Genomic DNA, 23,330 nt, shown 5'->3' with positions numbered 1-23,330 from the left:
TTTGGATTGTAATTTAGAAAAAAAACTGTAATAAAAACTGTAAATAATATTTTCTTGTCAATTAAATTTTTTTTAAAACTGTTTTAGGCTCATCTTTTTTCGTCAACAATATTGCATGTTGATACAGTCAGTGTTTAATGATGTTGGTGCAGTCTTGTCTTCGTCTCGTCTTAGTCATGGAAAAAACGTCATTGACAAACATATTTAGAAAAAGTTTCGTTAATGAAATGAACACTGAGTAAAATGAACAATGAGTAAAATAAATTAATCTTGCAATAAAATTAGAAATGATCTGAAATTATATATATATATATATATAAATCAAGTACTATAACGTATTCTGTATTCTTTGAGGTGCACTATGTGGTCTATGTGGTCTTTTCGATCATTCTTATATATATATATATATATATATATATATATATATATATATATATATATATATATATATATATATATATATATATATATATGTATATCAATAATGTGTGGATGGTGGATTTCACTCAGTGAAATGTTGTAGGTTTATGACATGCATTTCAGATATCCAATATAGATAGGCAAAATAACACTACAAAAGCAATTCATTTTGAATAATGACAAGAAAATGTACACAAAATCACCACTAACAATCACACAAATAGTGTCATGCATATCGACATTCAGTTTTTGAGAAAAGCTACTAATCACTTGAATAAGGAACACAAAATAAACTTAAATGAAACAGATTATTTGACTCTACAGACAGACAGAAGGCAGCATACTTCATAGACATCTGTATTTTACTGTTCTTTAGAGGATCATTTGTGTTTAGCTGAGGCTTCATTGTATTTCAAAGATCTCCTTTCCATTTAAAATACAGGCGCTTTTTTTATATCAAGTGGCTGATTTATGGAGGGAGGGAGATAGTTTTTGCAAAATTGCATATATCCACTTAAATCCTCTATCCCAAATGCCTGTGTGTTTGACAGACTTTTATCCACTGTTTTGCTGCTGATGCCCCCAGAATGTGATAAGAGTTTCGATGACAACAACAGTGCTTTTCTCGTCTGCTCCCCATTTCTGTCGTCTCTTAGCAGGAGTTTTAAACTTGTTTAGAATCTTTTCAAAGTTTTTTTGTTTGTTTCGTTTTTAGAAAAGCATATAAATAAGTTGCCTGATTAAAGCCGAGTTCCTACATGACTGAAATGAAGGCCTTGACAGAACCTGAATAGCAAAAATTCTGCAGTCCCAGAGCTGATATGTGGCAATGACATATACACATGTAATTGGCAGTTGTTATGGAGGTAATTTCAGCTCTTTGGCTCCCTACAGTAGTTGATCAGGCCCTTCATCTCCTCTATAGAGAATATAGCAACATCGGGTCGCTGAGGTTGCTAATTAGCGGAATCACAAAAATAGCTTAGAGCATATTACATCCGAGCACAAACTTTTCTAAGTATGGGTGTGATGGTGACAGAATGGATGGAGTCAAGATCGTTCTCTTGTTTTTCCCAGCCAGTCAGTGTATTGAGCAAATTTCCCAGGTTCCTTTCTGAGGACTGTGTGGAGCTGGGAGCCAGGATCACGCTCTAAAATGATTGCCACTCAATCCCTATTTGTGCTGACCGAGCACTCTGCCTGCATGCTTAATGTACTGCTTTGGGTTGCTGAGTTATATAGGAATAGTAAAAATGAAGTGTACATCTGGTGATAACCCATCTGTCATGTAGAAATGTTCTCTGCTGTATATGTGAAGAGGAATTCATCTTTGAAGTATATACTGTTTATGGATGATTTGAAATTATTACATTATTGCATTTGTAATGGGAATTAGAGGGTATAGATATTATTACAAAATGTAAAGGACTCTTGTCAGCTATAGTTTTAAGCAGCAAAGGGGGTCTACAGATATTTCAAGCCTGTTGAATCAAAAATCCACCTTTTTCCAGGGATTTTCAAACAAGCTCTGGTCAGCAACACAATACATTCGGGTCCTGATTGCCACCACACAATTTAGTTTATGTTTGAGCTTGAAAGCCTCCACTCAGCTGGTCTGCTGCTGTTGGCTGATCAGGGCCCGCTATTGTGACTGCTCTGACAACTCGCAGTCTTCAAAACGTATTAAATTAAAGCCCTTTTAACTAAATTGCATTTATTTGCGGAACATCATGAAGAACATTATTCTCATTCTACTTGAAAACAAAATTATGGTAATTGAGTTATACAAAACATTTAATTAATTTTCCAATATGCTTTCCTGGTGTGACACAGTAAGCCAGCAACCTCCGACATTAAACGCTACAGGCTGTGTGTATGTGCTGCTGACATTTAGGCTTTTTTTCAGCCTCTCTTTATCACTAATTGCAAATGGCCAAAATTACCTCTTGAAAAGGTGACATTAAAATACTTAATAACATCAAAGAAGAATAGTTTTAGTCACTCCATAGTTGGAGGGATGTGGTAGAAAGGGTATTTTTCAGCAATTACTGCCACAAATGCGTCAAACATCAGCCTTGAAAAAGTGATCTGAAAAGCTTAGTGCAGCATGTGAACCATTCACCTGTTTGTACAATCAAAAGCACTGAAACCTGCTGAACAAACAGCTCTGAAATTGTTGCATTATTAACTCTATCTAAAAGGCAAGCTGCATAGGCAGAGTTATATTTATTTATTTATTTTTATTTATTAATTTATTTGACAGGGATGATACATGTAGGCATTGTTACATTTAAATAAAATGCAACCAATGCAATGTATATGGGACAAACAACCACTACAAACAGTAATTGAGACAACAAAGACTACTGTCACAATTAAGAACAATGACTGAAAACGATGATTAAGAACAACAAAAAGGGAAAGAAAGTATGTATGCTGTATAAAGACATGTATCTTTAAAATTAGTTAATGTTTTTATTTCTGATAGCAGGGTATTCCAAATCTGTAGGCCTTTAACTGGAAAAGAGGATTGACAGAATGCAGTTTTAAATTTTGCTGGTTTGCAGTCCACTAACTGCTCTCCTCATAGTGGCTCCTTTGCTATTATTATTTAAAATAATTTGACTAGTTCTGAGGCAAGGCCATTCACACACTTAAAAATCAATTTTATAAATGAGAGATTTATAAAATTCTCAAAGCTTAATAGATTAATATAAATTAAATAAAAATTAAATACTTTTTCTGAATTTTACAATGTAGCCATTTTACTGGCTTCTGATCCAATATTTTCAAAGCTTGCTTGTATAATGAAATTGTAGATTTCATTGCCGATTGGGTTGCGTGGTCCCAGACAGTTACACAATAAGAAAGATGCGATAGAATCCTGGAGTGCATATATAGTCGGGTGGCCTTTATGGCTTTCTTTACAAGATCTTATTAGTCGAAAACAGTTAAGGTTAGTCCTGATGGTCTTAGACACTTTCCTAATGTGTGCTTCAAATTTGAATTGGGAATCCAAGACAACACCTAGATATTTGGACTTATTTATTTTCTCTAGTTCCTCCTGATCAATAGTAATTGTAAAGTCATCACAGATTTTTTGTCTTTTTGAAAAGCACATTGAAACAGTTTTTGCACAGTTCAGAGTTAGGAAGTTATTTTGAAGCTACTGTGAGACACTTACCATTTGCCTATTCAAAAAGCACCAGCTTCAGACTGTTCTGAACACTTGGTTTCCAACGGTTTTTTCTACTTTCAGTCCAAGCTGATGTTGGCTCATGATGGATTTCTTCTTATGGTCATCTGCTCCACACGCAGCGTGCGAGTTCACTGCTCTGCTCCATTAACATTATGGTGTTTATCCATTATTTTGGGGGTAGTCACACAAAGCTATGATTGGAGTCGAGCTGGCACACTGAGTGTTTTTCCATTACACAGCAGAGCAAAGTAAAATAAGTTGTTTACCTGTTGGAGGTGTGCTGGTGGTCTGAAGCTCTTCATCAAACATCATCACCACTTTGGCTGTTTCTGTTTTTACTATTTCTCCCAGCATTATTTGTGACTGATCCGCTGAACAAAGGGCTCCAAATATCTCCATATCTTGTTGTGTTGACTGGTTGTTAGCACTGCTAACAAAGCTCCGCTAATTCAGTGAGGAACATGTTTAATTTCCTGTACATTCTTCACAATAAAAGTCTCCCTTTATTTAGTCATTTAAAAGCTTTCAATTTGAGGCAGTAATCTTGAATGATCTAACAGAAGAACAATATTTCAGGCGGAGGTAAGACCATGTCAGACGAGGCACCTTTTGCTGCAGCTTTGATGCATGTTTTGTTTTGTTTTTTTGTACAGGTTCTCTCACAGTGGACAGTTTTCATGTGGGGTATTTCTTAATATTTCCATGGAAATCATACACAGTTAATTATTTATTCACCTCCTCTGTGTTGCTTCTGTTATTTTTATTATTCTTTTTTTTGTAATGCATTGAGTGCCACATTATAAATTCCATCCTCTCATTTGTATTGAAGGTGGAGGCAGAAATCCCAGAAACAGATATCTTAAAAAATAAATCAATAAACAATAAACAAATAAATCCCAAACTACCTACATGCATAGATGCCACCAGAGGTAACTGTCTTGGGTTTTGTTTTTTGTTTTTTTTAAACTGTCACTTGAACTGACCCTTTAAATTGACAGGCAGTGTCTTTGAGGGAATAAAGTGAATCACTGTTAAGTCCCAAAACACATAATACAACACCCAAATATTAATATACATTGCCTCAAATATGATGTTAATGGCAGTTAAAGTTAATATAAGCAATCCAGCCAACAGTTATGTAACATCTGGAGACAAAACCCATAACCAAGACAACAAACACAATCAAGTCAGAGGAGTGTACTATGAAGTAAGTTCAACATATCTAGGTTTTCTTTGTGTGAGCTGGCTCGACAAACCCTAAACTCACAGTCAGAGATAAGTGGTATGACAAAGGTGGTTATGAACTTTCTTTGTTAACCCGGGCTCTCTGCTTCAGGCTCTGTGTGCATTCCCATAAAAGGGGGCGTTTGGCGCATCATTTCACTTTTCTTCCGCACAAAATGGACCGATTGTGTGCTGCCTACTTCAGCAAGGAAACAGGTCATTATAATGGAAATCTATGAAGAATATAAATACATTATCACAGCAAAAGGCAACACTTGCTGCAAATAAGGAAAGAGGGGAATGCTGGCAGAAAATTGCTGATCGTGCAAATTCTAAAGTTAATATATTTATTTTCCCACTCAATGCACTCTCAATGCCTCCCAGATTCAGAGCTCTTAAACTTCAAATTTGATGCAGCAGATTTAAACATTATACTCAAGAAGTGCATTTAGTTCTGACTCTGTCCCCTGATGAAGGATAAGTGGAAATCATTTTAGTTTTTGGCAAAAATCAATCAAATCAATCAATTTTTGTTCAAAGTATTTTTATATTAGTTTTATTAGGTTGTTTTTTTTACAATTTGAAATACAAGTAACCCTAACCTATTGCACCATTACAAATTTACAATATGACATATCAAATCAATGGTAAGTATGATAAAAGACTAATCAGTTTTCTAATTGGTGTTCTAATAGCTGCAGTACCAGCAGTGTTAAACAGACTTGGCAGCAAATCAGATGGTTAGGAAAGGACAGCACTTTTTATAGCCAATTTAAACCGAAACATGGAATATTACCTGTTCTGCACCGAGTTAAGTTTACAGTATAAGTTACCATGGTGATCTAACCAGGTTAAAAGAGAGCCACCCTCGTGACATTGAAAAGCCTGGCTTTAGGCTCAACCTACCTTGCTAACTCACTAATCTCACTTTGTAGTACACCCCTCAGGTAACAGTAATTTACTTAGAGCTCAGACAAAAAAGACAGGCAAGGGGTCAAACAAGGTAATTGGTCTGTAAGGCAAACAAATCCAATAAGGGGCAGGGGAAGGGAATTCAAAAACCAGTCAAAAGGGTCAGCAACAAGTAGGCAGGAATACAGGACAGGAAGGCTTGGCAGAAAACACAGGTATATGACAGGTATATACACACAAAGGGACTAATGAGGGAATGGGATGCATTTGAATAGGTGGGCGGGGAAACTCAGGTGAAGGGAATGAGGTAATAAGAGGCTGGAGGGAGTGACTGGATCTAAAATGACGGAAGAACTAGAGACAGGATCAATGACAAACAAAGCATGGCAGACCACATGTGAAACACATTGTGGCGCTAAAGAAAAAATACAGTAGGATACTCTCATGAATCATGAATGTCTGTACAAAATTTGATGCCAATCCATCCAATACATAATGAGATATTTCCCTGGGTATGTGAAAACTTCAACCAGCTGGTGGTGCTAAAGGAAAAGTCAGGGGGTTTTCAAGGTCAGTAGGATTCATCCTCTGGGGACCATGTAGCAAATTTAATGGCAATCCATCAAATAGTTGTTGAGATATTTCAGTCTGGACCAAAGTGATGGCCACCCACAGAGCCATGTCACTATCATGGCTAAATAGACCTCTTACAATAGCTCAAAGTGATTTAAGGTGTTTTTGATTTTTCCTTTGTGGGTCCAAATGGAGGATTGCTGCTCTCTTGTCTCAGATGAGTATCTCAGCTGCATTCTTAAGCCCACTGCAGCTGTGAGGTCCCTGTGTGATCCTCGGGGTGCGACATACTCTTTTAACATCCTCTGATTCAGAAGAATTGAGGTGCAATTTGGACAGCTACATATGGTTCTTCTTTCGTCTGTGTTGGGGAAACTGGGAGTGTTCCTGAAAGCTGAAATGGCCCCTGAGAGATGTCCTTACAATTATATACATACTTTACACTCACCCAAAACAAACTGAGTTCAAAAGGTCAGTGCAGGAGCTGGAAAACTTTGACAATGTGCATAAAAGTGCTACAACGGTAAGTCTCAACTAACATCCTTGGTCACTGTGATCTGAATGGTAGCCGTTAAGTCGAGATTCAGGGATGTAAGATATTAAATGTAAGAATTAAATCTTATGAAAGTTAAGAAAGCTAAGGGAAACAAAAAGAAAAACCCCAAGATGGAATTTTCTTGGAAAACTTAATGTGAGGTTTTGCCGCTTGACATTTTTCTGGAGCATCTTTCAAATGGCACACCTCCTCTATGTTGTTAACAGGCCCTGCATCACACTCATGAAAAATCTGCCAGTCAAACAATGCAGTGGTGTCTTTTCCAATTGATTCTGTTAGTGTGAATTTCTATAGGTGGCATTCACTGTCAGTTCTCCTCTTTTCACTCTAAACAAACCAGAAACACAAACAAAAAAATATAACTTCCTGTGGGCCTGAGAGTTTTCCCTGTGAAGGACCTACCACAGTGTTTATACCGGCAAACATAGAGGCTCTTACAAAGTGGATATATTTTAAATCACAATTGCATTTTGTCATTCAGTGATCATGAAAAACTGACACTTATTTATATGATAATGTAGGAGATTATTACTATGATCTTTCATAACAGCTCAAGTAAATTTGATTGCTTCATTTAAATAACCTGTGTGTCTTGAATATGTAAAAAGACCCATTAAGGATGCAAGTAATCTTCTGAGACAAACTGTATTTGTTAAAGGACTCAAAAGCAGGTTGAAAGTAACATGAGTTTGTTGAGCTGAATTTTCCCCTGAAGCCATAGGGAGCATTTCTTGATTGTTTTCCTTGCGCTTGTGGTTCCGCATGAGTATTCTCTTTGGTCGCCTCTCTACAAAGACCCCCACTCAAAAGAAAGAAAGATAAAAAGAAATTACAAAGTCCATTTCTTTTTCTGCTCAGGACAGACTTGTCAGTTGTTATTATGTAGACTTCTTTTGCACTTTTCCAGGAAAAAATAAAGGGTTTAGCAGTGGTCAATCCTTTGAAGTGACAGAAGCCATCGCTTACATTTGTTTCAAGGGGGAAAAGGAGGAATGAATATTAATTAGGCTTCTTTTTCTGCCTTAAATTTCAAGGAGAGAAGAAGAGTTGCAGGCTGCAACAGTCTTCACGGTTGTATTAGGATCATAATCAGACATGTGGACATGTTTATGATAAATTCAATGAAATGTTAAAGATAAAGAGGCGGAGATGAGAACTTAAAGCTAGTTTGACATTTTTGGAAATACACTTACTTCCCTTTTGGCCAAGAGTTAGATAAGAAGACAGACATGAAAGTAGAGGCAATCTTCTCATCCAACTCAACAAGAAAGCGAATGCCTATTTCCCAAAAATATTGAAGTATTCCTTTAAGTCTACTTTTCAAATAAAATGATACTAACTGTTAGATTGGAGTAAATATTTGTTATATTACCTGACTTTTGTAAATTTTTCATGTGTGAATACCAGCCTCGAGTCACACCACCACTCCTGTTCTTTGTTGCAGTCAACAGCCCTCTTTACCCCAGCTCGTCATGCATTTAAAATTTCATTTAAATTGAAATGTTCTCATTCAGAAGTCACCATGTTCTGCTTTTAACAGTCAAAACACTTAAAGGTAATTTCAAGATCATGAAGAAGAATTCCCAGTAGTTTTACTCCCACAAAAGCAATTCAGGTTTGGTATAAAAGGTTTTTGTCACAAAAAATAATTTACATTTGTCATAACATGCAGCTTTGTAACACATATGCTAAGATTACTGCGCTAAAATCCCTCTCCTCCCTATTGGAGCCTTTACATTCTTTCTGTATAACTCTTGATGTTTCCCTCTATCTAAAGGAAAACATCCAGTGGAGATAAAGTGACTGTGTGTATGTGTGTGTGTGTGCGCGCTTCACAGCTAATCCTTCCCAGTAGCACATCCACCATATGTCGGAACACTTACGTAAGAAGACCTTTTCTTTTTCATCCTTTCTATGACAAACAAAAGGAGACACTTCATTGAAGTTTCAATTCATGTACTAAGAATGAAAAGAAATTATTGTAAGATGGTACTTTATTGGTTTCAAGAGAGATGGAATTGCACCAGCCCAGAGTCTTTAGTTGAATTAACACATCTTTGATTTAAAGCATTTGACATGTACAGTAGGTAGATCTACTCCAAAGTCATCTTACACAAACAATTGAGACATTCACTTCACCGTTGTTTAAAATCCAGTTTTAATATTTAAATGAACTATAAAAAGCACATTAAACCATTTTCTCATTTTAGTTACAAAAATGGGTCACCTAAAGGGCTTCTCATTGCATTCACAGAAGGATTTGAACAGTGGATGTCTAGCAGTTATGTATTTCTCTCTTTAAAAAAATCCCCACCCAAAATATATAAACTTAATTGCTTAACCAAGGTATATACAGGGCATAACATCCTTGCATCTTAAAAGGTTATCAAGAAAGTTTGAGGTATACAACCAAAATAAAAGCCTGTCAGAAAACAAAACTGAAAAAAAACAACAAATAGAATTAAATAAAAGAAAAATGAATGCCATGATTGCTTCCTACTAGCACAGGATCACAACATTAGTGGGAGATGTTGCCGTATACGTGTTGGTGTGATACTTCCAGTTGTTTCACCTACGGTCAGAAGGGCAAAACAGCAAATAACCTCAAGCTTTGGACTGTCAATATATACAAAGGGCATACAGTCTAATTTAGCAATAGAGAATTGTTTGAATGCTCACTTTATTTGCTTCATGACAAGTACACAGTATGTGTTGAACAAACAAAAAATACCAAAATTATAAATTTATTTGATTTAATGATGTCTTTAACTTACACTGTATATCTTTGAACCAACGTTGAAATTAAAGAGCCAGAAGCAGAATCTGATACACATGCAAGTTTTGAAAGTGGATTCAGAAATAACAGTATTGTACAAAATAATAATTACAGTTTTTATAATTATCAAAATACACCTTCTTTTCTTAGCACCTCTTTATACTTTTTTGTGTGTTTTGAACAAGCACCATTTGTAGTCGTTTTCATACAGCACCTGGAGAATCCAGAGAGGAGGTCTGTGTCCCCTATGTCGCCTGACCCCCTCTCTTGGTTACCTCCGATTCACCCTCCTCTGCCACGCTTTCAAATGTCCTTCACCTTTGCTCCGTGACGTGGTTAAGTCATGTGGTTCGAGCCCTACAAGGGCAACAAGTATTTTCCTGGGTTACACGTACATACATGGAAAGACATGTTTGCTACACCATCTCTTATTCAAAACTTGCATGTGGCATAGAAAAGGGTGGGGGGCTAGAAATGGGGTTTGGTGGTACCCAAAACGTCTCAACTTGACTTTCTTTGCTGGCCCCATCAAGTCCTTTTTTTTCTTTTTTCTTTTTTATTTAGCCAAGGAAGCAGACGGGCCCAACTTCAAACCCAAATTTCTGGTTAGGGTCCCCAAAGTCAGTCAACATGACATCGATGATTGGAACCTGATCAATTTTGGGAGTATTAATCTCCATCACAGTCTTTCCATAGCCCTTCCTCATCTGCAGAGAGAGAGACACACAAACACAGAAACACATTGGAGCAGATTAGAGAAGCACACCCAGAAAAATGAACATATTTTTTAATGTTTTCATTTCCACGACACATTTTACTGTGTGTTCCCACCGTGAGCAAGCTGATTATCAGGTCAGTCAATTCATTTCTTTTAGACCTGAGCTATTGAAAAAAGTAAGACTTGGGCTGTCAGCAGCTGTCATCAGCTACAATCATAGCTCTCCACAGCTCCTGTTAACATGCCAGTTGGATTTCATTTTAGGTGTAATAGTTCAGCTCAGCAACTGCCAAATGGATGAGAAACCGATTACAACCATCAAAAGCTTGACAGTTTTTCAACTTTTATTTCAAAGACCACCAGGAGTAAATGTGTCAAAAATCATGCTTGATTTTTGTTGAATAATAACCTCTTAATTAGTTTTTTTCTCAAGCACCAGCTAGCTAGGCTAACTCATCCAAAAAATGAAACATGACAGGCAAAAGAGCAGATCGCACATATTACAATTTGTCTTTTGAATCTCTCTCATTACTTGTATTAACAAACAGTCAGTCTGGACACTTGCTGCTGCTCACTCGGACACACGGTATCTATGGACGGGGCTTACCGCGCATCCGTCTGAGAGGGCCTTGATGTAGGGGTTATTGTCATAGGACATCTCCTCATCGTTGGCACCCAGGAAGCGCAGCGCCTTGTCGTAGCTGTCGCTGGTGGCGTCATGCCATGCCACGGACTGGTGGCAGCTGTAGGTGAAGTTTTGCCTGGCTGAGGCTGTCAGTAGTCTGAGGAAGGTCATCTGTACCATGTTTATTGAGTTTCCTTCTGCATCAACATAGGAAAGCTGTGGGGGGGGGGGGAAGTCAACATGTAAGAATATAAATATGTATTTTCACTTAACAGTTGGATTCAGTTATTTGGTTATAAAACATAAACATAGAAATACAAGAAAATTAAATAGCCAACACTGGGAAATAACCAGAACTTGTTCAACATGTTTTTATAAATAGACAAAGATGATAAATGTTGGGCTTCATAAGTACTTGTACAATCGTTTAGCCAGCTTCACTGTATCTCAGCTGCATTACTAGAACCTAATACAAGATAAAGATACTGGTAAATGTATAGGTCAATAACTCAATTAGTTTGAAAGAAATTCTAAAAACTCTTGAGTGCCAGCAGAGAGAATTGAACTAGAATTAAAAAAAGATGAAGTCTGTAGTTTATTAATTCTGAATGCTGTTAAAATGTTAAAAAAAAGGTGCTGATAGTTTATTTCTATGAGAAGAGGCAACTAATCTAACAAATTCCTTTTGTGTTATGTAAAATTCTCTAAGATATGAAGAGTATTACTGGCCCATAAAACACTGATGTAGGTTAGGTAAGGATCGATCTAACTATAAAAAATGGTTGAAGGACTGTGTTTCCCCTGGCTGATGTAAAAATACCAGCAAAAATTGGAGAGAGCGTTTCCAACTGAGCGTAGCAATCGCTGTGTACTGATTCAGACAACAGCTTTTACAAAGATAGTGTGTAGTTGCACATCAACACTTTGTCTCTACTACTTATAACATTACTGAAGGATCCGCAGTACTTCCATCCAAATGAACTGCTGAGAAGTTGAAATATGTTGAAATAGACTTAATTTGATAATAAATAAATAATTTAAATTTGATAATCAATATTTATTTCAGTCATTTAAAAAAGTGTCCCAAATTCTCTGTTATTAGCTTCCTCTGTCATGCTTAACAGTAAACTGAATATCTTTGGGTTCTGGACTGTTTGTCAGACAAAACAAGAGCTTTGAATATGTCACCTTGGACTCTGGGAAATTATAATTTGCTTTTTTAAAAAACTATTTTCTAACATTATTAGACAAACAATTAATCTATTAATCAAGGGAATAATTGGCAGATTAACTGATAGTGAAAGTAATTGTCAGCTGCAGCCCAGCTACAGAACACACGAGACCCTGACTGGGACATTAACTCTGTGTGAACCTTGTCTGAACATGTGTATTAAAGAGCTCTCAGTTCAGTGACAGGAAATGTAATGTACTTTTGATACTACAAAGCCGTACAGCGCTCTGTCACACTCAGTCTTTTAAAGTCTAGTCTCTGTGGAAATATATCAGCATGACACCAGTTTGATGGAGCAGGACAAACTTGTTTCTTTCATTTGACTACAAGAAATAGTAGCTGATGTTTACTGAGAGATTTTTAACTGTTCAAGGGCAGAGTGAGGACTACTGGAACACTGAGGTATTCTCTTTGAATCCTCTGTAATGTTTTATTGATGCACTGTTTTTTATAAGGAACTGTGTAAGAATTGTAATGTTACCACCATTAAGAAAAATGAGCTTCTAGTTCAAAAGGACATAGATTATTTTAACTAAAAGTCAATCTTGTTCATGATAAAAAAATCCCTTGCTCTTTGAAATAGTCTCTGTTCTGACTTTGCCTAAAATATGAACACACTCAAACCATTAGGTAGTTTGGGATTTCTTTATGGGAAGCAACTTTGGGTCACTGCCTCACAATTTCATGGGTGGTGCTGCTATTTGAGTCTATTAGCAGCAGCTTGCCGTTTTGCAGAGTCACTGCACGTAGATTGCAGGAAAGAATGCAGGAAAAATAGGAGAGATGAAGCAATCCTTTTAGTACAGCACGGAGTGAAGGAGTCTCTGGTTTGTGCAGTGAGTTAGAGAAGGTGGATGAAAGAAGAAGAGAGAAGACTTACTATTTTACCACGCTTAAATTCACTGAACCATGACCCAGGGACTTCTTTGGGCCATGAAGATATTCTTACCTGTGGAAAACCAAACCAGATAGAGCATATTATTGTAGACATTATCATGGGCTTTATTTTTGGTTATGAATCAGTAAACATGGAAAAAAAACAAAACTGTTGTATAAAGCACAGCCTCATGGGTAGCATCATTTATCTTCTAGGAGCATAAGATAACCCTGTTTGTTATTTTAATATCTTTGAAATATTGTTTTCACAAACTTCATAGAGTCAGATCATTCTATAGTATTTGCCTTTTGGAGGTGTTTGTGTTGTTTGCAGAAAAGTGAATATCAAATCTGTACCAGCTTAGCCCTGAAGCAAATCAAACAACTTCTTCTGACAACATCCGCCAAGTGCTGTGCTGTCTGCTGATGTGTCAGTTTAACATGATGACTTAATATTCAAGGAGAAACGATGATTAGAAACAGGCGGTTAGGAATCTCGTGGGTAAAATTCCAAAGTCACTTACTCCGTTGGACTTCTTATCTGGGTAGATGCAGGTTTCGCCCCCGGCAGTGAAGTTACAGTAGACTTTGAAGGAATCCCCCGAGCAGCCTTGGTTTGGATCAATCCAGTATTCGCCTGAGGAGAACCAAGCACACTCAAACATCCTGTTCTACTGATGTCCACAGAAAATGGCTTAAAGCTCCATTTCAAAATTAAGTGTGCTGAATTCCTTGATCCTATATGAAGTTGTGCTTAAAGGTAACTTAGTGCTCATTTTCATGGCTTATACACTGCTGGATGAAATTTTATTACTATGCCTGAAGCAAAGTATAATTCATGTGTAACAATTCAGTTGAAATGTTTTCCTCAACAGAAATAAAACAATAAACCTAAACCAGTCCACACTGCTGTCTATGATAACTTTGTTTTTACCAGCCTTACTGCTCACTTGGCATGTTGATGACCCTTAATGGTACTGAGGGGACTGAGGGCCCAGAAGTCATGTAGAATTATTCAATTAAACAGAAGGCACATATTTACCTAAATGGCCAGACTAAAGGACACTAAAGGAACAAGAAAAGCAAAAGCTTTAAACCTGCAATGCAGAACTTTTACATAGAAATGAATGTCTGTAACATTCAAGCCCTTGCCAAACAAGTTCACACAATGCTGATTAATCCTATCACCGCCAGTTAAATCTCTCTGTATTTCACAGTATACTTGAGTTTTTAATCTGGTGTCAGTGGTGACTTTCCCGTGCCGGCTGGCCACACTGCACAGAGCATGTGCATGAGAGACTTCCGCTGGCTGAGCGGTTAGCCTCCAGTTAGCTCTCTGCTAACTTGAATGGGGATAAAAATAATCTAATTGTGTGTAGGTCTCTTGACTTTTCAAATGTTATCGGACTGAATGGATCAATTCCTGATTTCACAGCTGTTGTGTGACAATATATCCACCGTTATACAGCAGCAACAGTAGTGATGGAGTAGGCTACAGTGGAGCTTATGACGTCAGCCTGTGTCAACAGTGTTTTTGTAATTACTCTCACTTCCAGAAGGGGGAGACAAAAGTCCCTCACCCCAGCTTTAACACTGACAAGTCCAAGAAAGTTTGTTTTTTTCACTTGAGTTTCATTTTGTCCAGAGAAATGGTGTCCAGAACTAATAACAAGATTTGAGAAAATAGGGAGCAATTCTGGTGTCTCAATTACACAGTGTTATGGAGCCTGAGACCTGTGATTTACACTGATAAGAGGGAAGTGTTTTTAAACAAAAATCTCTTCACTTTTAACTTACCATCAGGGAACTCTGGGTGGCAGAGCTGCAGATCTTTGCATGTTCTGGCAGGGTTGTTTTGTGTGCCCATGGGGTATTTCATACGTTCAATGTCCTGTTTCAGGTTGTTGAGTGAGCCGAAGATGTCCTCCATACCCTCGCCGTAGTCCATGATACCAGCTGCGTCTGACTGCATGTCACTGGAGCGCTTGGTCTTCTTGGGTGACCGGATGGGAAGAGGCTGGATAACCTCACCTGGTGAGCCCTATAGTGGGAAGCAATGTTTTAGATTTCACACTAGAAGGCTGCCCTTAGAGATGCTACACAACGTATACAGTGATACTTTGACAATTTTAACTTGGTCTTAGTTTAAAAACAGACAAAAGTAGTGGTCTTAAATACTCACAGGAGGACCAGGAGGACCAACTGCACCAGTGTCTCCTTTTGGACCAGCAGGACCCTGGGAGAAGCATGAATAGAAACATTCTATCCAAACTGCATCTAACATACACACTTTGCAGAAATTATTATCACAGTGACAATATGCCTTTAAAACATGGATGTACTCACAGATGAACCCTTGGAACCCTTGGGACCTTGAGGACCCTGGATGAGACAAGACATAAGCACAGCAATTTAGCAAAGTCATTCTACCTGCAGTGTAGAATCTAAATGAATGATTGAATCAGTAAAAAGCCTTACAGGCAGACCAGGGGGACCTGGGGGACCGAGAGGACCAGAAGCTCCATTGATACCCTGTGATAAGATGAGATGAAAGCAGGAGTCAGCCATATATTAAAGAAACATTGGAGATGAAAGTATCATTGTGAGACTTGTATAATGAGAGAATCGATGTGCAGAAAAAGCCAGAATGTGATGACGCAAGACGAGCTCAACAGATGCATAATGGTAGTCGCCTTTCACATGGAATTATGGATTTATTTTTTTTATTAACCGAGATAGAGACGAAGACTCTACTTTAGCTATGAAGAGAGGGCCAAATACTGCACTTGAGGGGTGACGTTTCTTTAACACAGTCATTCACAATCTTACAGCTCAATTTTGGCAGGAAATGAAGCCAAACAATATGGGGCCTATTTTCAGGCCCTGAAATAGAAATGGTAAACTGAGAGAAAACTTTTTTGAAGCCCTTGTGCTCTGACAAAAGTGGACATTATGATTTCATTAGGGTTAATCTCCAGATACTTAATCCAACCCATCAACTTAAATCACTCAGCCAGGGCAGGCTGAAGGCCACAGCAGGACAGAATAGCATATTCAGTCATTCTGCAATGTTTATTTAAAAATGGATGAAGGGTGCCATCAGTCCTTTCTCGAGACTGAGTTTCAACCTCTTTTCAGTGCTGTCTGTTTCTAACTATACATGGAGGGCTCAGTGGTTGAGAAAAAAAAAAAGTCTTATTATCATCGTGTTTTCCACAATGCAGGGTTTTATATTATCACAATAGGAATCAGATGCACAGACCAAAATGACACTAGGAGGTTTTATGGTAAAAAAGAAAATCTGCAGAAGTTAAGTTCACAGTGTTCAGGATGCTTATTAGAGAACAAAGAGAAACTGAAGAGAAATGGTTACCTGCTAACATAGCTGAAAAAATGAAGTTGTATATATTCAGACCAAGGTACTCCAAAAAACAGTGAAGGGAGAAAAAATAACTTAAAAGTTTAAACACAATGCCTCATAGTCATGTTAATAAAGATGTTTACTTACTAAGGTTTTCACATCTTTTGACTAAATTGAAAGAGTGATCCTATCTGTTAAAAGACAGAACCAACAGAATGTTTGCTCACTATGGTGAGTGAGGAGATGTGAATTGCATTGCAGGACTCGGCAAGCAAGTGACTGCGGTAAGTGTGGAAGGGCAAATGGGCTAAAAAATGGCAAGAGGTGGAGGGCCAATGACCAGAGGACCAGCATGGGAATGGAGTCATCAATCACTTACACCATCGCCCTTGCTACCAGGAGAACCTTGGGGCCCGGGCAAACCTCGGTCTCCCTTCTCTCCTTGTTCTCCAGGGGGTCCAATCAGACCAATCAAACCTGGGTGACCCTGAAGGATGAAAACAAATGCACACACACACACACACACACACACACACACACACACACACACAAAGCACATTAAAATATTAGAGCAATTCAGACACTCAAGCTTTAAAACTACTGTTATGACTATGACTGTTTATTTCAACAAAATGAAAAGCACATGGGAGGCTGTGATGGGTGAAGTTTCATTACAATACAAATCTTCAGGCATTGTAATTGAAATGTCTCTCCTGCAACAGACACAAAAAACTTTTCTGTAAATGCGAACGTGACCAAAACCAATTCACAACACACGGATGATGACTTTGAAATAGGTGAGCTTTAACCAGGCCCAGTGATTTGACAACGTACAAAAACACAGTGCCTCTATTGTGTGCTTTTAAACTGCTCTCTCTCAAACCATCATGTCAGTGTGTGGGAGGCAATTTAGATAGAGTAATGTGTGCTGTCTGAATATCCTTTGCAGTTATATTTCACCAGCAAATTTGACGGTGGCAGAGAAGAAAAGAGCGAGATTAGGCAGATTAGAGTGATACATCACATTCAGCTGCATATTCAATCCTGTTAAGAGTTTTTCTCTTACAGTGACGAAGGCAAAAACTAATTTGTTTCCAAAATGTTAACACAGGCCTACATTGGTATTAATGCAGCTTTTCTAATTCTGAAAAATGTGTTTCTTTTAAACAGTTTCAAAGTCTTGAAAGCTGTGTGCAAGGTGTGGGTAGCCTCGAAGTCTGAACCAAGATCACTGTCCTTAGGTTCCTTTCACTGTTTTGAGCTTAATCTTCCAGCCTGTTTGGGACCTGGGAAATGAAACCAGCGTGCAGTCAGACACAGGAAAAAGGGCAACACTCACCTTTTCACCCTTAGACCCAGGGTCACCTTTCAGACCAGGAAGACCAGGAGGGCCCTAAATAACAAGAACAAAAGTTAAAAATCAATTTCACAGAGAAAAGAAAAAAACAGAGACAGGACAGTATGAGACTAGCAAGACCAAAAACTTGAACTAGAGAATGAGGCAATAAGTACAAAGCCACATGAAAGGGACTGTGTCAAGATGAGAGGGAACAAAAGAAGAGGCAGGAAAAAAACATCAATTATCGAGAGAAAAGCAGAGAAAAGAGTGCAGAACAGATGAAAACCGTCAAGGTATTACAATTACTACTTATGGGGGCAGTGTAGCTTTTTGGGAAAATCACAAATCCAGAGACAGATAAGACGTTTAATAGCATATTCACCTCTGTATGTCAAGTTTAGCCTATTTAGACTGGAAGCAAGGGGAAGCTTCCTGCCAAACTCTACCTTCCAAACAAATCAAACTCTTGCTGGATAGATAAACACTGAGTGAGAGAGAGGGGGATATTAAGCATACTAACCATGGGACCAGGTGGACCATCTTGTCCTGGGGAGCCGGGCAGTCCTTGTTCACCCTGTGAAAAGCCGTTCAATTGTAGTGAGCATTATAGCATGCTGTATTTTCTCCAGCCTGCCATTGATTTTCTGTGCTCAGCACGATGATTAATAGCCCAAACAGGGAAAAAAAGTGTGTTGGAATAAACAAGCGAAACTAAAGTATAAGCCAAATGGGAGTATTGATTATTCCATGAAGTCTATCATCATGCCTTAGCAGTACTTTTTTACGTGTACACGCTGGGTGTATGTCTGTCTTCTTGAGAGTGGAGCTGAATTTACTGTATATACAGTATAAGCGGGAAAGATCATTGTTGTAACTCAGACTTACGACAGGGCCGGGGATTCCACGTAGACCCTCTGGACCAGGCTTTCCTGAAGGTCCCTGGGGCCCAACTGGTCCTGTTTTACCTGCTGGACCCTCAGCACCGGCCTCACCCTAGAGGATAAACAGGAGTTGTGACTCAGGCTGAACAATATAACAATATCCAGGGATTCAAAGTTATTGTAATAATGATAATAAGATGATTTAACTAAACATAGGGTTCACCTGATGTATAAAACTAACATTTTTGGATCAAAGCTGCTGATATTTCAATTATATTTTGAGGAGAATCAAATGAATGTCAAAGAAGTATTGTGTTTTCCTCCCATGATGGCAGGAAAAGATATAGTGATTGGGGAAAATGTGTGAGATGTTACTACCTTGAAATTCAGAATGTCTTTGATCAAAACATCAAACAGTTGAATAAACAAAATTAACAAAAAAAACTAGCAAATAAACTGAATTGCTATTTTATATAATATATATAACACTGCAAATTATAACAGCATGCAAAACGACTGCAGCACATAAATAACACTTGATATCGGGTTGTCAGGTTTTCTATGAGAGCCTCTTGGCATCTCAGAGTATTTTTTAAATCAGAATTCAGGTGTGGGCTGCTTTTAGCTTTAAATTATGCTGAAACAGTATGCAGGGTGTAGATTGGGCAAATGGGGACACGTAAACATGAGTCTGAGTTAACAAATGAGCCAAAGTGCTTCTGTTCCTCAAGGGTCAGAACAGGCACAACAATGGATGTTGCTGCATCCTGCTGTTTTCATTTGAAGTCCATGTGAAAACTAGTATAGCCCAAAGATCAGAGAGTGCCACAGCAGAATACTGACCAACTGTTATCTAAAATACATCAACATGCACAGTGACTAGACAGAGTACATGAAAATAAGATATCAAGTTTGGGCTGCAAGCTATTTATAGAGGAGGGACTTACTGCAAAGCAGCCAGAGCTACTTTACTGAATTTAATACAACCACTGTGTATTATTGGGATCCTCAAATGTGGGGAGGTATGTAAGAGACAGCTGTAATTCTTTCTTTCTTTCTTTCAAGAAAGCACAAATTCAAGGCAGATGTTTCATTTTAAAAACAATGATAGAGCATGTAACGTGTTTCATTAACTGTGGAATATAGAAAAAAATGCTTTATTATATAAAGAGTTCATAATGCTATTAACATATGACATTGCAAAAGCATACCGGAAAATTGAGTTTTACATCTATACCTATGTAGCCATTGGAATAAATGAGAAGTGAGGTATCTTTTTGTAGTCAATCTGGTTGATATACAGTATGCAATATGTATAGATACACACTGATGAAACCTGGAGATTGATGTAAAAATGCAGACTCAGAGCAATTTCAGTGAGCTCTGATTCACACTAAAAAGAAAAGCATGATAACTCTGAATACCTGAGGGCTAGACATAAAAAGCGTTGACTCCTTTTGTCGGTCTTGAAATTAAGCCACAGAACAATGCAAGAAACAAGTGAAACTTAGTTTTACTCAAATAGACTGCGTCCATAAATTTCCATCTAATCTACAGTGGAAATTAAATTACATCTGCTTTTCTGTGCTTTTAATTCAAGACGGGGAACAATGTGGGCACGGTGAGGGGGGGAGGACAGCCAAGGGACTTGCTGAGATGGCTCTACTGTGCAAAGGGTGCATTGATTTTGTTACCTTAGCGCCTTTCTCTCCTTGCCTGCCCTCTGCACCAGCGGCCCCCGGAGGTCCCTGAGGAGGATGACAGGACAGTGCTTTAGCATTTCAACACAACATCAACACACACTCAAACTGTACATCCAGACTGTACAGACAAGTGACTGATCACCATTGACCGTTTCAGAGACATAATTAAGCAAAAATAACAGTTTTTGTATTTTTGATTTACTTCTATGAAAATGATGTACAACTCACAATGTTTGCTGTATAAATGCTTTGGTCTTAAGCAATGAATGATAGTCATCACCGTAGATCTTGTCTGGTTGTCTCTCCAGCCTCTTGGCATTTCAGTTTACTTCTATTAGATTTCATATTGAACAATTGTCTTGCCTGATAAATACTTGGTGGGTGCTGTCTTTGAACAAGAGTGATAATAAAATGCCCTTGAATGTGCACTACTTCAGTTGTGTCAGGATCTATTTGAGTGACTTGGACATGCCTTTGTTTGGCCACAAAGATATACGATCATGCAGAGTGTACAGAGAGAGAACACACACATCCTACTTCAGTCATGCCAGGGATTGGCAGGTCATCTTTTCTTTCTGGTCAGGATCTCTCAGCCCCACAATAATTTCTTTCAACTCCACCTCCAGTCGTCCCTCTTCAAAACCGCTCTCCATCCAAATTTCACTCTGATCTGGCCGACTGCAGCCTGAGTGCTATTGACTGAGAGCCTATAATGTGAGCTCGCCTCCTGTCTTGGAGCTTTCATCTTCTCCTGATGTGTACCTCTCACTGGTGGTGAAGAGGCAGGCTCTTGATCAGCACAAAGAGCCATTGCGATTGTAGCACGATATACAGTGACCAGAGTCAATGTGTAGGTGTGTTCTCTTTTTCAAGGTTGCCAGAAAATCTTTTTGTTGGCTCTGCAGCATCAGGTGTATGAGACACAGTTTATTACTCTTCTTAATCGCACAAAATTGCTAACCATCACTGAGAATGGATAAAAGGATAAAAAAAATTAAGGAGTGACCTGAACCCAGATAAAAAGAATTAAAACCAGATGAGGTTAATGAGCAATTCCACATTACTTTTATCAAGAAGCAAAGCTGAATTAATTTTCAGTATCAAGACAATAGTAAATCCAATGATATTAAATTTGGTGCAATGCTAAATTGACTTATTCAGAATCAGAGGCTGAGCTGGAGAGAGCTTTAAGGATTATTGCACATTTCTACATGCAAAATGCTGAGAGGACACAACAAGGGCCAGCAGATCCTAAACAACTCTAGCTGTGAAATTATGTATTCAAAGGAGCAACCTGTTGGGAAGTAGCAGGGATCATTTTAGGTCCTTTTTTCCCCTCCCAAGCGATTAAAGACCCGTGTGTGATAAAATAGCCCTTTTCCTTACCATAATCCCTAGGCCATTTAGGTGCAGCATATGCTGATACCATGCTAAATACTCAGAATGTAAATTTCATTGGGCATATTAAAAAAGCAATCAACCCTGGTTTAAAAATGCATGACATGTTTTTGTCCCCATTGGACTGAGTCACAGAGTCTTTCTTTGAAATGCAGTCAGTCACTTGAAATTGTGACTTTTCTTTCAAAATTCAGGAGAATAGCTGCTGATTTTCATGTGGACTTAAAGCTTCATGTCATATTGGAAATATGTTAATGTTCCATCTTGGTTGTGTGCATTCAAAAAGAAGCTTACTGGCTCTGATATTTCACTCAGATATCTCAGCTTCCTACTGTGGAGTTCATGAAGGGGATCCACTAACCGGATGGAGTGAGAATGAACATCATGGGAATATTAACTTTTAATGTGGTAAAATCTTTGTATTCTATCGTAACTCAGACTTTGAGAAGTGTTCAGTAGTATAGTAAAGACCTAGTTCCTCTTGTAATGCCTGACCAAAATCCCCTTCAATGATAATGCCCCAAAAATACCATAAACACCAATTAAATTAAAGTTATTGCTTTTTGAAGGGGGGGTTTGGAGGTGGGAACTCCTACATCCCACCCCTCTCCTCTCATAATCTCTTAACGACTTTACCATGTCCGTGTTATGCCTTTGTTTTGCTCCAGCTGTCAGTCAGGCAGCCATGGATCAATAATGTGTCAGACTTGCTATATCTCTCTCACTTTCTTCCCACTGCCACAAGGAGTTTAGAACCCAGGGCTCCTTTTTTCAAGCTATTTTTTGGTAAGCCTTTTCAATTTCTTGCTAGGAAAAAAAAGAATTGATTCATGATTTTCACATCCTGACGTTCATTTCTCAACAGGCTTTGAGGCGGCTTTTCTTCGCAGACAGCGCAACGCTTTGACCCCTTAAATCTCCCACTTTGTTTCCCGCACTCTACTTTTAATGAAAATGAATCTCTCCTGCTTTACTGTCGAGATTGAGTTGTTGAGGAGGAATTATTGCAGCGAGGAGGGATACCGGTTGGCTAAGGAGCTACTGTACAATGCCAACAGATATACACTCCCTTCATCCATTTTAAAACATGGCTAAGAAATTTGACATGGGCTTGTTGAGTCATAAATTTAACACTAACAAAATCTTTGGTCAGTAAGAGATTTCATATCAAAACAACTCACTCTTGTAATAATGAAATGCCGCTAATCGGGATCATCAATCTGGTCTATCTTGGATTAGTACCCAAAGCACATCAATGATGCATACACACAAATAAAAATGGAATAAAATTAGTCTTAATGGCCTTGAACTCACCCTCTTGCCAGGTGGGCCAGGTGGACCAGCTTCTCCTGATGGACCTGGTGGTCCCTGAAAACAAGCAAGAAAACAGAAATGCAAGATGCTATTAAAAGACAAAGACAAAAAAAAAATTTAATAGATATAATAAAATATGAATTTTGATGAGAGCACAGCATGCTTCACTAAATCTCTCGTTATGTCTGCCAAAAGGACAATAACACAGAGAGCATATTGACATT

The 23,330-nt window shown here is 38.2% G+C and overlaps 1 protein-coding gene across 11 annotated transcripts in view; it reads right to left on the bottom strand.

Moving 5' to 3' along the window:
• Window positions 1–9,025: 9,025 nt before the first annotated feature.
• The window catches only part of col11a1a (collagen, type XI, alpha 1a), a 104,639-nt gene continuing 90,334 nt past the window's right edge, over window positions 9,026–23,330 (bottom strand). For all 11 annotated transcript variants that reach the window (XM_044339794.1, XM_044339790.1, XM_044339787.1 and 8 more), the window contains 14 exons: window positions 23,107–23,160; window positions 20,386–20,439; window positions 18,696–18,803; window positions 18,331–18,384; window positions 17,811–17,864; window positions 16,851–16,958; window positions 15,589–15,642; window positions 15,457–15,492; window positions 15,293–15,346; window positions 14,908–15,151; window positions 13,635–13,747; window positions 13,115–13,183; window positions 10,986–11,219; window positions 9,026–10,367 (listed from right to left, as the gene is read on the bottom strand). In XM_044339794.1, coding sequence (XP_044195729.1) covers window positions 10,221–10,367; window positions 10,986–11,219; window positions 13,115–13,183; window positions 13,635–13,747; window positions 14,908–15,151; window positions 15,293–15,346; window positions 15,457–15,492; window positions 15,589–15,642; window positions 16,851–16,958; window positions 17,811–17,864; window positions 18,331–18,384; window positions 18,696–18,803; window positions 20,386–20,439; window positions 23,107–23,160 — 1,383 coding nt within the window. In that variant the 3' untranslated portion in view covers window positions 9,026–10,220. The remainder of the gene's footprint in view (window positions 10,368–10,985; window positions 11,220–13,114; window positions 13,184–13,634; window positions 13,748–14,907; window positions 15,152–15,292; window positions 15,347–15,456; window positions 15,493–15,588; window positions 15,643–16,850; window positions 16,959–17,810; window positions 17,865–18,330; window positions 18,385–18,695; window positions 18,804–20,385; window positions 20,440–23,106; window positions 23,161–23,330) is intronic.

This window comes from Thunnus albacares, chromosome 21 (assembly GCF_914725855.1).
Source record: "Thunnus albacares chromosome 21, fThuAlb1.1, whole genome shotgun sequence".
Taxonomy (NCBI): Eukaryota; Metazoa; Chordata; class Actinopteri; order Scombriformes; family Scombridae; genus Thunnus; species Thunnus albacares.
This window is presented reverse-complemented; position numbering and strand designations above follow the sequence as displayed.